General features: G+C 36.6%; 1 protein-coding gene across 2 annotated transcripts; it reads left to right on the forward strand.

Moving 5' to 3' along the window:
- Positions 1 to 2,402: 2,402 nt before the first annotated feature.
- SPATA22 (spermatogenesis associated 22) lies at positions 2,403 to 17,052 on the forward strand. Of its 2 annotated transcripts, none has more exons than XM_081028747.1 (9): positions 2,403 to 2,452; positions 3,840 to 3,921; positions 5,919 to 6,047; positions 7,923 to 7,983; positions 8,116 to 8,211; positions 10,311 to 10,656; positions 12,289 to 12,421; positions 14,540 to 14,637; positions 16,713 to 17,052. In XM_081028747.1, the coding sequence occupies exons 2-9, from the start codon at positions 3,879 to 3,881 to the stop codon at positions 16,902 to 16,904; spliced, it is 1,098 nt and encodes a 365-aa protein (XP_080884873.1). In that variant the 5' UTR covers positions 2,403 to 2,452; positions 3,840 to 3,878; the 3' UTR covers positions 16,905 to 17,052. The 2 variants fall into 2 exon arrangements, with proteins under 2 accessions (XP_080884873.1, XP_080884874.1); XM_081028748.1 differs by having other exon boundaries at positions 2,438 to 2,539.
- The last annotated feature ends 103 nt before the right edge of the window (positions 17,053 to 17,155 follow it).

Below are 17,155 nucleotides of genomic sequence, written 5' to 3' on the forward strand. Positions count from 1 at the left end.
CTGATTTGTGGTTAATTCTGTCCTTTGCCCCAGTCTTTCTGGAAATGCTGCTTCAGTTATTTACTCATAGCTGGCACCAATGACTCGTATTTTGAAGCTTGTTTTATGGAATTTTAACAGATCAGCACTTTGAAGCACTTTTAACATTCATAAGTACAGTTTCCCTTACATGCAAAATGAACAAGTTTTTTTAGAGTTTTGAATTCTAGTAATTCTCTCCCATACTTACCTTGTTTATTGTGCACAGAGATTGTCTTCTGTGGAAGCTTTATTAGAAAAAAGGAGAGCATTTCTTTAGAACTAGAGCCACAGCGGCTTTTCGTACTCTTATACCAAGTTAACTTCCAAAAGATTTTTAACTCCCTGTTTCCCAATGCACACTAAATTTTTGAGCCCCACAAAAACGACACTTTTTTTTTATTATTAGGTTGGTGCAAAAGTAATTCCAGTTTTTGCAGTTATTTTTAACCTTTTAAACCGCAATTACTTTCGCACCAACCTAACAGTGTAGTTATTTTTTGAAAGTTCAAAGAACTAATAGTACACAAAGCAAATCCTTTTTAGTTGTCACAACTTCACTATTAGGTTGAATGTTTAATGTTCTGAAGTACTTAAAAGAATAAGGCTAATAACTTCCCCCACTGCAAATGTTTTGTGGGCATAGTAGTGCCTGATTTATTGGTAAAATAATGTAGTGTAGTTTTTAAAAAGGGAGAGTAAAATGTTCATAGTCATGGCTGTCCAACGCCAGAAATTTTGTGGGAGACAAATTTAAGGCGGGATTGTTTCCAAAATAGTATGATTGGAAGATAAGGAGAGTCTTCCCTCTATTATATATAAGGTGTCTCATACATAATATGTGGTCCAACAGTCATGTAATCAAACTATTCTCACTATTTTAATTTTCTTCTTCCCCTTCACCCTATTGCTGTCATCATCCTGACCAACTTTCTAGGTGGAAATAAATAAACAATAACCAGAACAAGATAGGGATAGAACTGATAAGTTTATAAACTGCTAGCAAAGATTCCACATTCCTCATATGGGAATTCCTCACAGATGCAGCACAGGATGTTGTTCATAGTATGTTTATTGTTCCCTTTTTAATGAGGAATCTATTTTTTGGGGGTGTTGTCTATGTATGTATCTGTGTATGTAAGTATATGTATGTATACATGTATATATATATATACATATATATATATATATATATATATATATATATATATATATATATATATTTATTAGGTCAACAGTGGCTTCCCTGAAGCTTCTCTACTCATTAATTTTTTAAGTCTTTTCTCTGGAACCATGATGAATAACAAATCTTTTCAGGCATTTTGTCTAAAGTCTTCTCTTTCCCAAATTAAATGAAGACCCTATTTCTTTAAGCTTATTCCTAAATTTGGCATTCAAGGTCCCATGTTAGCTTGTCTCAGTCTACCTCTAATCCTGTCTCCTAATACTCTCCTTTATTTGACTTAATCTTCCAAGAAACTACTCTTACGTGTCATGGTTACATAGTCCTAGAAAGCCTTTCCTAACAACTTCGCCTACCTCTCTGCACCCTCTGCACGTCTTCCCTTCACCTAGCCCCGTCTTCCGATGGTCAGAGAGCACGGTAACACCCAAGTGTGGTCTTTGAACCCAGACAGAACTAGAATTACTAACCCTGGCCTTGCAGTAAGTACTCAATACATGGCAGCTAGTGTTATTACATGAGGGCTAACATTTATTGAGCATTTACTGTGTGCCAGTACGATTCATTTTTCCTTTTACTACTTTTAGTACAATTAAATAAATAGCGTATCTCTTTTACTGAGGAGGGAAATGTAGGTCTAGACGGGATGACTAACTTGCCAAGATCAAAGGGCTAAGAAGCAGCGACCTAGTGGCCAGAAGGCCAGCGCTCGGAGTCACTGCTCCGTTGCGTGTCCCCTCCGGGTCCCAGGCCGCCGAGGAGCATGTGCCCTTCCCCCCCGGAACTCGCACAGCTCCGGCCCTGCCGGCCTGACCTTACAGACTGATGAAATGACCGCGGGGCAGAGGGTTGGGCGACCCGCCTTGGGCACACTTCTCCGACAAAGCTGGGGCAGACACCGCGGGGCAGATCTGCCACCGACCGCCTCATCAGTGACTAGACCAAGCTCTTTCTTCTTTGGGCAAAATTCTAAAGAGGGGAGAGCCATCGGTGCGCCTCGTATCTCCCAGTGTTAACATCGTCGTTTCTGGGAGACGGGGCACGTGTCTTTTCCTCGTGATCAGAGAGGACGACACCATTGCGCACGTGCCCCAAGGCGGGGGCCTCTGCGCCTGCGCGGGGTGGGGGCGGAGCGGTGGGTTCAGGGGGAGGCGCGCCTGCGCGGGCTCTCGGTGCGCTTGCGCACGGCTCGCGCTGTCTCGAGGCGGGAGGCGTGTGATAGTTGACTGGGCGGTCACCGCGGCCGTTGAGGTGAGGAAAGCGGAAGGAACCTCGGGGCAGGAGTGGCGTGTCGTGTTGGTAGGAAGGCCAAGAAGGGAAAGACTGTGTTTTCAATAGGTACTAAACTGCCTCCATTCCGTGCGTGAGGAGAAGGTTGGAAGAGAGCGTGACCCTGACAGGGACGCCCCTCTCCCCCAACGAGGGCCCGAAATAGGCCCTCGGGCCTCGGTCCGCCCACCGCACGAATGCCCTGTGGGCCCAACGGGAAGCTGGGTCGGGGCGGCGGGTGCCACGCAGTCCCTGCCGCAGGGTCCGTGGGCCGGAGGGAGAGGGGCACCCGTTTGTTCGTTGATGTGGTTTGCCCGATACTCAGAAACGTCACAGCCCGTGTAAGTCCCGTCCGCGGGTAGGATATGGGTCGTGCGGGAGTTTCTGCGCCGAGAAAAAGTCACCGCTGGGGTGGCTCCCAGGACGGCGTGAGGAGTGTTTCCTAAGGGACCTCCGCGGCCCGGCCCCACGCGCGGCCCGGCCTCACGCGCGGCCTGCAGGAAGCAGAGGCATTTACCGCTCTCAGGTTTCCCGAGTGTCGTTTCTATAAACAGCGTTTGGAAATCGCCCCTTGCCTCGCTGTGATGCGCGTTATTCCTTAGTTGTGCGCGCGGCCGCCCGTCTCCTTGGGTCGGGACCCCGGGAGCAGACATCGTCTTCACTTAGGTTTGTATCTGGCCTTTTCACACCGTAGGTGAGTGTTTGTTGTACGTGTACATTGGGATGGAAATCATCTTATGGAAAAAAATGGAAAAAAATACAGCAGACATTCTGTAAAAAAAAAATAAAAAATTGTTTCATTCACTGAAGTTGTAGAAACTGAGTGGAAACTGACTTCAGTTCTTCTGGATACTAAGTGGGGCCCTAAGTGTCCCCTAATCCCGCGATCGCAAACTAACGGCCCAAACAAATGATCCGCACCGTGTTTTCCCGTGAGACGCGGCGTGTGCTCACGTGGTGCGTTGCACTGTCCGTGTTTCTTCTCTGGCCTCGGAACCGTGTAGGTTTGTCGGGTAGAGTCCAGCTGCCTCTTTATAAATCCGGTTCAGGATTATTCTCCTGGGCATCATTGGTTCTGAAACCAATCGCGTCGACTGTGTGGAATCCTGCGTCCGTTTAGGAAGCCAGGTTATAACCGCCCCAGTCCTGACATTTCAAACCGACTTGGAAAAACGGTTTATGTTCATTGTTCCTCAGGGCGCAAAAGACTCAGTACGGTGTTTACACGATCGGGTCTGAAGCCATAGTTTTAAACCTCAGTTTCGGTAACTACTAGGTTAAAAGTTTGATGTTGTTGCTGGTACAGTAGGAGTTACGCATTTCGTTCTTTGAAGGTTTAGTCAAATAACTTCATGTTATAAATTTGCAGTGCTAAGGAAAAAGGTTACAGACTTTGGTATCGAAGAAAATGAAGAGAAACTTAAACGAAAATTCAACTCGAAGTACAGCCGGTATTGAACAACTTTTATTTTTAAATTTTCTAAATTTTCTGTATTTTGTATATGTCACAATAAAGCTCATATAATGTCTAGATGGGGCATTTTGAAAGGAACTTGAACAAAGATTGAACATGTGGTATAGCCTCTTTACTTTTTAGGTCCAAGGAAATAAAATAACTTACTCAAGGGAAAACAGTTAGTGGCAGAGGTAGGAGTAAAATCAAACTTTTCTGGATTTACTATAGTGTTCGGTCTACACACCCCATGTGCTTGAGTCTTCTGTGCTTTTAGGCTGAAGACAAAGAAATAGGTTTGTTTTTCGTTTGTATTTGTGACTTATTGAAAGTATTTCCAGAAGAACTTCTGTCTCCCTACCAGCTTCCCCTACCATTTCTGCTTCCTCAATTTATTAGTTAGAGGGCAAGCATGAAGAGAACCAGGGTAATGGTGATAATGCACAAGGAAGATAGTAATAACTATTTAGGGTGGGTGTACTGTATTCTAGATGTTCAATTATATGTAGTGGTTTATTTAATGATTACACCAACCCTCTGAGCTAGGCATTATTATCATCATCCTTCTTTTCCAGATGAGAAATTAAGGTACAAAGAGGTTGTTAAATAAGTAACTTGGGAAGTGGCAGAACCAGGATTTGAACACAGGAATCTGGCTCTAGAGTCCATGCTCTTAATCACTTTATTATCCTGCCTTTCAGTATATGTCATATTAGCACAAAGACTTTAAGGAGACTGTCCAAGTTTATACTTCGATTCGTACATAATTCAAACCTACTTTGAAGTTGTAATTCAAACCCAGGAGATCTGACTCCAGAATCCACGTCATTTTCCCAGCCTTTCCTATGAGATAGTTATTACAAAGTCTATATTCTCTGGTAGTACAAGTTTTGGTGGACCATCTAGAGCAGGGGTGTCAAAACTGTGGCCCGCGGGCCAACTGCGGCCTGCAATCCATTGTTAATTGGCCTGCAGCAAATTCCAAAAATACATTTAGTTTATTTAAATAAACCAGGTGAGGCAATATGTACTTCACCTCGAGTGAGTGGTCCGGCTGTTTGTGTATTTTACCGCATATGGCCCTTGGTGAAAAACGTTGAAAAAAGTTTGGACACCCCTGATCTAGTATAATGGCAAGATATCTGAACGGAGAAACAGGAAGCTTGTGTCCTATCTAGGTCCTTCCACTGTGGCAATATACAAGCTTTTAGGACCTCTTTTCCCTCTGAGATACCTTCTAGGTTTACTACTTATAAATTCTGACTTTTGGCTTGACTTGAGATCCCAGGTCTCTTATCTGAAGGGTTTAGAGGTAGTATTTATTCTCATTTGGATTGGATATTGTCGTTCTGAGACATTTTCAAAATGTTCCACAAAAAATATGCATTACAGACACCTGGAGTACTTATTAAAATTACAAGATTTTGGCTTACAAATCAAATCTATTAAAATAAAATCCATGAAAGTGGGGTCTAAGAACTAGCATGTTAAGCATGATTCCAGATAAATCTTAGTCAAAGTAAAGTTTGAGAACCATGGCTCTAAAGGGTGTGCTACCAAAGTCCAAAGAATGGTTACGGTTTGGAAAGCATGGGTCAAAATCTGGTTCTCTCTCACCACTTTTGTATTTGAAGGATCCCCTCGAGTTAATGTGATGATAGGCAAGCACAGGGAAGAGATAAGGAAAACAAAAAGTGGATTTTCAAAGGGTTGAGGGATGAGGAAGGAGATGAGAATTACTTCCAAACAAGAAAAATTAAGGCAGTGTTAATGTAGAACAAGAAAGGAATTTTTAGAGAAACAAATGAGGCTATTTAGGATCTTATAAAGAATGTCAAAATCATTCCAAAGATGTAGAAATGTATTTATAATAAATATAAAATTAACAAATAGAAGTAGACAAATTCAAATTGTGCATTATTATGTCCTAGTAATTATTCTATAACTAGATCTATTTTCCTATTATGTACTAATTTATTGGTATATTAAATTTAGGCTGTTTGCCTGTACCATTGTTCAATCAGAAAAAGAGGAATAGACAACCATTAACATCCAATCCACTTAAAAATGATCCAGGTATAAGTACTGCTTCTGACAGTTATGATTTCTCTCCTCTACCAACAGGTAAGAAAATAAGGTGAAAACTTTCAGAAAATAAGAAATAGGATTATAGAAAATTACCATTTTTATTCTATTATAATGGAAATATAAAGTTTATATTTTTCTTCTTTCCACTATCCAAATATAGGGGTTACTTGGCTCTTTCTGAACATTCCAGTGCAGTAGTTTGAGTTTCCTTGTCTACAAGGATGGCTTAGCATTTAAATGGAGTATCTTAGATCTGGAGCCTTTGTTCTAATGAACTAGTAACCTGCATTGCAAAGAATTTTCTTTTCAAAACACATAAGGATATTTAGACATTTGGTGTTAAAGAATGGAGAAACTCAGTTTGCCTTGGAATAAGGATAAATGTGCATGGGAACACAGGAAAAATGGAGAAAAAAAAAGAAATTAGCAAGGGTAGAAGCTCAAGGATTTCTAGTGCTTGGCTGTAGTCTTTTTTTCTTTTCTTATAACATTTTTGCCTTTCTTCATTTGTTGACTCTTTACTCTTTCATCCACTTGGTTTTCTTATAGTTTCAACTAACACATGAACTAAATTGCACTTGCTGGGGAGTTAACATAACCTTTTAGTTCTAGTCCTCAGAGCCCATCATTGACTGTCCTCTATATTTCTTTATTCAAACTTTAGAGACAGAGAGCCTCTAGTTTGGCTCATATTTTTAAGTGAGGTCACTAAAATATTGGTTTAGTTTTATGTTTAGGCCTCTCATCTCTAAAACAATTAGCTGTGGTAGTGGGTGCTGGGAGGTCTTAATGTTTTCTGACTTTTTGCTTCTCTCCAGAAGAAGGTATGGACAGACAGGCACACATTCTGAAATATATTTGGTACATGCTGATTATATACTTTTACATTTTGGGGGGGGCACACTTAAAAAATCTTCAATAGGATCTTACACAACTAGAATTTTAAATCTCTGTCTCTCTCTCTCTGTCTCAATACTTGTATTGTTAATTTCATCCAGTGTGTAACCATAGACCTTAATCTACTTCTAAATCTATAATTATTTTGTTTTCTTCCATATTTGAAGAATTTGAAGTAAGAATTTTATATCATTCCCATTTTTTATGGATAAAAAATTCATATGGATATGCATAACTGGATGTTTATCTGGTCATCCTTCGCCATTTAAAAATTCTCCACCATTTAAAATATTTTTATAAATAGCTTGAATGCTGACCTTGAAAAATGACAACAATTTGAGCTGCTCCATAGGGAAATGCACATCTATCCTCCTAAAGTACTCTGAACTCTACAAGCTCTAACTAGGATTAGTATCTGCCAGAGATATAGTAAGATCCTTATATTAGGTAAGAGATAGGACTAGATAAGTGTTTTTCAAAATTTTGTCTTGATCCATTAGGTTTGGAATGACCAATATTTTAAAAAAAGAACTAAAAGAGAATAGAGTAGAATAGAAAATATCAGAGGGTATCACACATAGTAAGGATAAGAAATGATGGTGAAATTTTGTTATGTTCTTTTTCCTCTCTCACACACACATCCACACACATGCACACCACACCTATATATGTTCTGGGTTATGATGTATTTCTTGCAGTGGGTTGGGATCAAAAAAGTTTAAGAATCATTGATTACACTGAATTCATGTTACAGAGTACAAGGTACTATACTAGGATTGATTGTGGAAAAAGATACTATTACCTTTGCTTAAAATACAATGGGGAAGAAAGCCATCTATGAGAATTAATAAGGCAGGCTGTGAGAAATTCCAATAAAGTGCCATTGAAGAACAAGTCCATATCTTTAAGTTCGTCTTCAAGCTTTCAACCCCCAGATTCAATAAGTTTGAAATAATTATTTTTTGAAAAACATTACCTATTTTACTTTTTTTTCCGTTACTTACTACTTTTGAGATTCTGCTTGGGAAGCGATGAATCCAGAGTTGCCTCCTTTAACGAAAACAATGAACACAGGGTATGTAGAAAAATATACATCAATGAATGCATGTATGTTACTGCTAGATGTTATCCTTCTATGTATATTTTACATTTCTCAGTTTGGAAATAAATTTTTAATATTTAATAAAAAGATATGTTTCTTCAAAAGGCAAATACCACATTCAGTTTCTCATCCCCTGAGAAGTCAAGATTCTGTGTCTAAGTCTATTCAATCAGATACTGAAAGAAGCAAGAGTGGTTGGAGGTGAGTCTACTTAAGATTTCTCTTTCTTCTTCTATTCCTTCTTCCCCTTCCCCTCTCTTCCTCTCCTCCTTTTTCTTCTCCCCATCTCTTCTCCCTTTCTTAGAATTACATTTAGGAAACTTATCTATACTTAATGACTATAGCAGTATTAGCTACATTTTATGAAAGTAGTGAAGAAAACTTTAAAAATAGGTAAATTTTGGTAGTGATTATGTTTCCAAACAATTCTTCATGTTATAATGAAATTTCTGCCAATATTTATCACATGAATTTAAGATTTTGCTATGGATCGTTAATGGTCTAATTGACAATATGTACAGAATCAGGAATAGCTGTTTCTTAATGTTGGGTATATTTAGAAATTGGAAACCAAATAGAATGCTCAATTTTACCCTAGTAAGACAGGTTGCTTCAAGGTAAATAAAACAGAATAAGAAAGAAAGGTGGAGACTGAAATGTGTATACATCTGAAGAGGACCATCAGGGAAGATGGTGAGGGTACTTCTGAGTCATTGCCATAAGAATCTAAGTTTAATGCCTAAATATTATGAAACAATGAATGGAAAAATGACATGGATTATATTTTAGGTTGGATTTTAGTATTCTTGGATAAGTGGCAACTACTAAAGGAAATAATTTGGAGAAAAAGGTATTGGAAAAACAGTGCCAAACAGATATCATATATCAGTCACTGTTTAGTGCTTCCATATATGTTATTTTACTAATCCTTACAATAACCCTGTGAAGTTAACATTATCTTCACTTTTATTTAAGATACTGTATTGTTTTTAAAGGGGGGAACTTTTAATAAAGTGGTTAATAACAATATTTTTATTTTTAAAAACTGAGTTTTGGTTTTATTACTCATGCTAGTTTCTTTAGGATCAGTCAAGTTATTTTCTTCCGGGCTTAAAACTAGACTTATCCTTGATTTGAGATGGTCCCGGGAGGCATAGTTCCAGTTGCAGGTGCTAAGAAGAAAGTCCCTTCTGACAGGCATCAGAGAATTAGGAAACAGATTGTAATCTAGAGAGGCACCCAGTATTCTAATTTGAAATAATAGATGATTCATCAGACAGTTGGACTATAACAACAGGAAGTCCAGGAACAGAAAACATTGAAAACCCAAGTAGGCAATTAGTAATCTGCTGAAGATCTTTTGACTGGTTCTCTGCTTAGGTTCAGAATCTAGCCTTTACCTTCACATCTGTCTGCCCCCAACAAAAGCCTGTTCCTGGGGAATTAAGTGAAATCTGGACCCTATCTTTGTTCCCAAGGAAAAGGATCTGAGGGACACACTGCTCCTTGCCCTGCGAGGAGCCACTACAACTTAGGCCTCATGGTCTGCTTGGGATGTTGCAGACCTGGCTGAGCTGGATTGGCTGCTGAAGCAGCACTGTGTGTGGGCATGCCCAGTGAGGTCAAAGCGCCATAGTTCTCCCAGGGCTCATCCAGGCTAGGAGCACCTCCTGAGCAAAAATGTTGGTGGAAGTTGCAGATGTGCTGTTACCAATAAGGAGCTGTGAGGCTGAAAGAAACTTTTCTAAACTATGTATAATGGAAGTAATTTCTACAGCCATGACAGAGAAAAGACAAAATTGTTTCTATTGAAAATAAAATTGCTGTCTGTTTATTATTTTGATTTAAAATCACTGGCAAGCCATTAGTTTAACTTCTTAAAATTTTACTTTATAGAAAATTTAAACGTAAATGTGTAAAGAAATAAGCAAAAGTCCTCAAAATCTTACCACTCAGAGACAACCACTGTTATATGTGTATGAAGGGCTGTATAGTTTAAAAATATACTTTAATATCATTGGACTCTGAGTTGGGAGACTAAGGTTCTCTAGGTTCTGGGTTGCTATATGACTTTGGACAAGTTACTTTCTTCCTAAGTCTTAGTTTCCTCACCTGAAAAGAGATATGATATGTTGTAGGGTTGTTGTGATGATGTATTTAGAATTTCTAACTTGCTAGTAGTTACAAAGTAGTTTATAAACCACAAAGTACTATATAAATGCAAATTTTCATTTCCTTTTAATTAAGACAAAGTATAAAGAAACAAAAACTAATACTCATTTTCATAAAACCTATTACAGCTATGGAGATAGAAACAAAAATACCAGCTTGAAAACTTGGGATAGAAATGAATTTAGGCCTCAATGCAAAAGAACAAACCTGGTAGCAAATGATGGAATAAATTCTTGTCCAAGTATGAGTTTGGGAGCTCAACAACAGAAACAATTAAGAATATCTGAACCTCCTAACTTATCTCGCCAAAGAGAAACTGAAGTGCTCAGACAAACACGTTCATCAAAAATATCTGGCTCCACAATGAGAAGTCTAGACAAAAACAGTGCATTACAGGGATTTAAGCCCAATTTCCAACAAAATCAATTTAAGAAAAAAATGTCGAATGATATTCCAGAAGAAAACACTCTTAAGGTAAACTTTTAAATATGAATTATTTACATTTTTATATTTACATTTTAAAAATATGAAATAAATAAATATTTAGAAAATTATAGAGATAAGAGTATTTGAAATGAATCTCATGGCATGCATTACTTGATTAGCATAAATATCCATTTCCATTGGAGTGAGTGAATGTTGGTTTCCAAAATATTTTCTAAGAGATTGTGAATGGCTGCTCCTTTTCATAGTTGCTTTAGAGTATCCTCCTGGGTTCTTAATTTCACTGTTTACTAATTATTGAGATTATGTAAGTTTATCCAGTGGTTACAGACATTCTTCAACCCCTTCATATGTCAGTCTAAGTTTTTGTAACAAGGGTCAGCATACTTTCTGTAAAGGGCGAAATAGTAAATATTTTTGGCTTTATGGGCCATATTGTCTTCCTTGTAACTACTCAATTATATTACTCCACTCTGCCATTGTAGCTTAAAAGCAGCCATAGACAATACATAAATGGATGAGTGTGGCATGTTCCAATAAAAGTTAACAAAAACAGAAAGCAGAGTGTATATCATGTTTAGAGAATTGGGAAGAGTCTGAAATGGCCAAGTGCATTGGTGAATTAGTGGAATATAGAATATGAGGCTAGAAAGGCAAAATAAGACCAGACTAACTATGACCTGGGATCCATTAGCTGACTTCTGTTACTGTTCAGCCAGTGCGATTCACTGGCCAGACATCAAAGGGTTGGGAGAGAGGTTGGGTTTTCCTATTCCCTCCCTGCTTAAATGTTGTGTCAGAGGCAATACTCATAGCTATGTCCTTGCATGATATAGCCACTCGATGAGTCCAGTCTTCACAGGTTTGGTAATTTTACTTCTTACTCTTGTCCTTTTAGTTTAGGAATGGTAGAAGTTTCTTATTGTTGTTAGTCCTTTGAGTGCTTATGTACCTCGTATTGGTTCTGCCTGTATGCCTGTAAGAAGTCTTTTCAATGAACCATCTAGAGTAAATTCTGGTTTGTTTGTTTGTTTTGCTGGAAATATGACTACTTAATAATAAATAGTCATTTATTTAATAATCCCTGCCTCTTTTTAACCTTTTACCCTGCTTTTTTTCAATGCATAGGATATATCAGTTTCTGATATTATATATTGTTTATTTTCTGAATTCCCCATTGGACAACAAAATCTGTGAGGGTAGATTTATGTTGTTTGTTCACTATTATTTCTTCATTAGCTATGTTTGGCACTTAGTAGATGCCAATAAGTACTTTTGGAATTAATGAATGAATGAATGTGTCTGACTTCTATCCTAGAGTGAGCACATTAGGAATTGTATTTTGTTCACCTGTGTTTATCAGAGGAATGGCACATGATACATTAAAAATATTGACAAATGAACAAATGAATAAAGAATGAATGCCCATGTAAATCATTCTCTTCTTGATTAATTGTCTCCAAGTACATCCTAGTTTCTCCTATAAAATGCTAATGATGCCATTAATTTAGGGGAGTAACTGTACTAAAATGTTTGATAGTCTTTTAAAAATATTTTACCCATTTGCCTATTATAAGGACATAGAATCTTTACAAAGGAAGTGAAAAAGTATAATGAAAAAAAGGAAAGGTTTTTCTAATGCTATGATTTTATTTTTTTCAGAAGGATGCCTCATTGTATCCGTTAAAGTTTAAGGAAAAAGATAATTCTTTAAGAATTATATCTGCAGTTATTGAAAGCATGAAGTACTGGCGTGACCATGCACAAAAAACTGTACTTCTTTTTGAAATATTGGGTAAGTATAATACTTCAAAAAATAGTGGATGGGGGAGGGGGGCCCACAGTGTGAGGGATATAAATGATGAACGTCTAAGTATTACCTTGTCTTGTACACCTGAAACTAATAAAAAAAAAATAAGTCTCAGGAAGAAACAAAAAAACAAAAATACTTCAGTAATACTATTTGGACAATAGTTTTGAATGTCAATAGGAATACATAGGTGATCTTAAAGAAAAAATTTTGCAAAAGGACATTATAGTTTATTAGGATTTTGTTCAGCACCTGGGTCTGTCATTAATTTGTGTGACTTAAGATGTACTTGGTTATTTATGGTAGTATTCTTTTGATTCGTAATGTTAAAACTGGATTCTTAAAGTAATCCAACTTAACTCTTGATGTAGGTGAGGAAATGGGGCAAATAATTAAGATAGACTTGATTAAAATCACAAAACTATGTAGCAGCAAAAATGGATCTAGAATCCAAGTCTCCGTGTTACCAATGTAGTTCTTTCTCCTATATTACACTAAATCCAGTAGTAATTTTGTATATAAATTGAATCATATTTTAAATACTCTGATTTGTAAAGAATCTTTTACTGATATGAATAGACACCCTACAATTAATCTGTTTTCGAAATTAATATTTAAGTGGAGGAGAGTTTTGTAGAATATTTCTGTAATTTGATTTTACCTAGAATGAAGAGATAAACACGTAAAGATTCAAAACATATTTCTTTCAATAGTTTAAGTAATATAAATATTTAATTTAAATTATGAAACATTCTAAACATATAGAGAATATAATATCCACATATCCATGTTACAGATATATTTGAAACCCCTATCTATTTTTCTTCTTTAGAGCTAATCACTGTGGTATCTTTCCTGTCCATGCTTTTATAATTTTACTGTGTCCATCTGATTTCATAAATTTATATATATACTTTTTATTGCTTTATGTGTTTTAAAATATGCAGCTTACATTTTTTTAATTAAAGTTTATTGGGGTGACAATTGTTAGTAAAGTTAATAGAGTTCAGGTGTACCATTCTGTAAAACATCATCTATATATCACATTGTGTGTTCACCCAGAGTCAGTTCTCCTTCCATCTTCATCCAGCAATAATGTTTTTAAGATTTAGCTATTTTCTATTCTGTCACAGTATTGTCTTCATCCTGAAGCTCACGTGTAGTCTCTAGCAGCTTCTGCTTCTTTCCTTGTGGTATTAAGATGATTATCAAAGTTCTCTGTACCACCCATCCTTGTACCACACTGTCACGTTCTTCAGTAGTTTCTTCTGGTTGCTCTTTCCCAGAAACTAGCAAATGACCCCTCGCATATCATCATTTCTGACGGGTAACAAGCCCATCACCTAAACACTGAACTCTGTAGCTGGGGAATAGGATACACTGATTGATTTAAGTCAGTCTCAGATCACTCCTGCTTCCGTGCATGGGAACAAATCCCGTTCAAATCATATGGCATAGGAGAGGTTTCCTAAAGGAAAATCTGGGTATAGAAAATAGAGGCTGACCTCAAAATAATAACAAATGTTATTACTATTAGTACTCAGTAGATGGTTACTAAAGGAATAAATACTGCGCTTAATTGATAATTTCTTGAGATAAACATGATTTATTTGCATTTTATAGATGAGACAGATTTGAAAGAGGTTAAATAATTTGCTCAATTTAGTATATTGAAGAATTGGGACTCAAATGCATTCCTTCTGATTCTAATTTAATGTTTTGTTTTTTTCATTAAACCATGATGCTTATTTGTCATGTGTGTGTATTTTATTATTATAATGTAGTAGACTAGTCTGGGGATTTAACCACTCTATAGAATACATTCTAAGGAGAAAGCTTCAGATGGCCAACTGTTGTCAGTTGTATGAACTTTAGCATATAGCCTATTCGTAAATTGAAGAGGGCCAGAAATTTTGTTTCTCTTAGTATAAAACAGTTTCAGAAAAATCTTTTCCTCTTTAAATATTTTCTTTATTATTGTATAAATAAAACTGAGAAAGGTTGGTGTGGACATAGTTATTTAAATATCAACTTCTATTTGTTAAATTTTATTTGCATTTTACCAGCATTGATTTTTTTCCTCCTTGTTTCAATGTTGCTTAGCTGTTCTCGATTCAGCTGTTACACATGGACCACATTATTCCAAGACTTTTCTTATGAGAGATGGGAAAAATACTCTGCCGTGTGTATTTTATGAAATAGTGAGTATTTGTCTAAGTATTCTTTGCAAAACATATATCAACAAACGTACAAATGCAGGCTGTAATTACATTGCAGTAGAAATTCTGTTAACGCTTTAGTAGTACTTTCACCATTTTGTTTGGTTTTAGTTCTGATAATAAAATTGTTTATTTGTTCAACTAATATGGAGAGCCTACTATGTGCCAAGTGCTATGCTAGACGCAATGGATACAAATTGGGATGTAAGTGGTAAATGGCTCTTTCTCTCAAAGAGCTCATAATCTCAGGTAGAAAGACAGTTACATAAATGTTACACTGTGGTATAAATGGCATGAGAGAGGTATGTGCAGGTGCTATAGAAGTAGATAGGAAGATCAGGGAAACATTTTCGAAGACTGTAGTAACTTACTGTATTTTAGATATTTAAGGACTAGTAAATTAAGCCAAAGTGTGTTAGGGGGAAGGAAAGAGGTAAGGGGGAATACAGTTTTAAATTGAGAGAGCAGCATATTCAAAGACATGAAGCTAAGAGAGAGCCTGGGTTGTATAGGAAACTGCAAGTAGTGTATAATTACCAGAGTGTAGCATTAGTAAGTGGTGGGGGCAAGGGTAGTGGTTCTGAAGTTAGGGGAAGGCAAAGAGTGGACTGAGATATAGGGAAAAAGAGGCTTGGTGAGAGAAAAGGCTGGGGGTGACAAAGAAGGCTGGAGATCACAAGGTTGTCTGGAGCCCTTATAAGACTTACATATTTTGTAAAAGTTTGGCATTAATTCTGAAATTGGCTGCAATTCTGAAATCAGATGTGGATTCTAGTTTTTACTCCACCATTTACTAGCTTTATGACCTTAACTAAGCTGCTTAAACTTTCTGAACTTCAGTTTTTTTTAATCTGTAAAATGAGAAGACTAACTTATTTTGAGAGATTGTTTTGGAGATTAGGTGATAAAACATGGATGTATAGCACCTGACACATAGTAAATGATCAAGAAATAGTAGTTGTCATGTTAGTAATTTCTAAAATACCTTGAATGTTTATTTTCTCTCGTCTGATAAGTTTTTAAAAACACTTTTATTAAAGTATATCATATACAGAAAAGTGCACAAATCATAACTGTACAATTCTATGAAGTATCACAAAGTGAACAATACCAAGGATAAGAAATAGGGGAGTGCTGTCACCCTATCATCCTCGTGCCTCCTCCCATTCACTACCTCCTGTCTCCTGCCTAAAAGTAACCACTAGCCTGACTTTCAATGTCAAATTCTGCCTCTTTTTGAACTTTATATAAGTAGTATGATATGGTACTTCTTCTGTGTCTGGTTTCTTTCACTCAACACAGTGTTTGTAAGATTTATCTATGTTGTTGCATGTAACTATAGTTCATTTATTTATACTTCTACATACAATATTCTGTTGTCTGAATATACCACAGTTAATTTTCTGTCTTACTATTGGGCATGTGGGTTATTTCCAGATTTTTTGCTGTTACGAATAATGCTCTGTGAACATTCTTGTATATGTCTCCTGTGCATATGCGTGCGTTTTTGTTGGGTATATACCTAAAAGTAAAATTGCTGCACCAGAGTGCATGTGTATGTTCTAATACAGTAGTTATTGCTAAAGAAGTTTCCAAAGGGTTGTAGCAGTTTACACACTCACAATCAGTGTAGGTGAGTTGTAGTTTCTTTGCATGCTTATCAACGCTTAATACTGTCAGTCTTTTTTTATTTTAGCTATTCTAGTAGATGTTTAGTGTTATCTCATTTCTCTGCAATTCTACTGAAAGTGGAACTCTCACAATCTAAGGGAAGAATAGTTCATGTGCCATTACATTGAGAATTGATCAATCTTTTAAGGAGCAGCAGCTTGCTAGCTTGTAAGAAGCCTGACCCAAGTGAAGGTCTTTCCTCTGACAGGGCACCCATATATACCTAGCTATCATGGTCTTGTTAGCTGTGGGGCCCTAAATCAGGTGAGGGAGTTCGAGCATTTTGGGGTGATTCATATTTAGTCGATCATATTATTAGTTTCAAAAAGTTTAAATTTAGGTGAAGTAATAAATGACTTTATTGATATTTATTTTTTAAATAACAGGATCGTGAACTTCCAAGACTGATTAGAGGCCGAGTTCATAGGTGTGTTGGAAACTATGACCAGAAAAATAATATTTTCAAATGTGTTTCTGTCAGACCAGCGTCTGTTTCTGAACAAAAAAGTTTTCAAGCATTTGTTAAAATTGCAGATACTGAGATGCGGTATTATACTAATGTAATGAATGAAATTTAAAGTGATAAAAGAAGTTTAAATAGTATAATAGCATTTATTAAATAGCATTTTTCTGTTATTGTTTAAATTACAATATGCATGGTTTTATAGCCACAGCTTTTCTGTACTTTATTTGTTGAATTAAAATATTTGAATCCTTTTCAATGTTTAAAGAGTTTTTGAAAAATAATTTTACTGTTTTTATAAAAATGGTATATTTTCTAAAATTCAACAGCCATTTCAGATAAAAATGCTCAATAGGAATAGATACT

Source organism: Rhinolophus hipposideros (assembly GCF_964194185.1).
Source record: "Rhinolophus hipposideros genome assembly, chromosome: 20".
NCBI classification, from domain to species: Eukaryota; Metazoa; Chordata; class Mammalia; order Chiroptera; family Rhinolophidae; genus Rhinolophus; species Rhinolophus hipposideros.

Coding starts and splice junctions, on each gene's coding strand:
- SPATA22 (XM_081028747.1), top strand. CDS start 3,879: ATGAAGAGAAACTTAAACGAAAATTCAACTCGAAGTACAGCCG. Junction 3,922..5,918: donor TTCAACTCGAAGTACAGCCG/GTATTGAACAAC, acceptor TATTAAATTTAG/GCTGTTTGCCTGTACCATTG. Junction 12,422..14,539: donor ACTTCTTTTTGAAATATTGG/GTAAGTATAATA, acceptor AATGTTGCTTAG/CTGTTCTCGATTCAGCTGTT.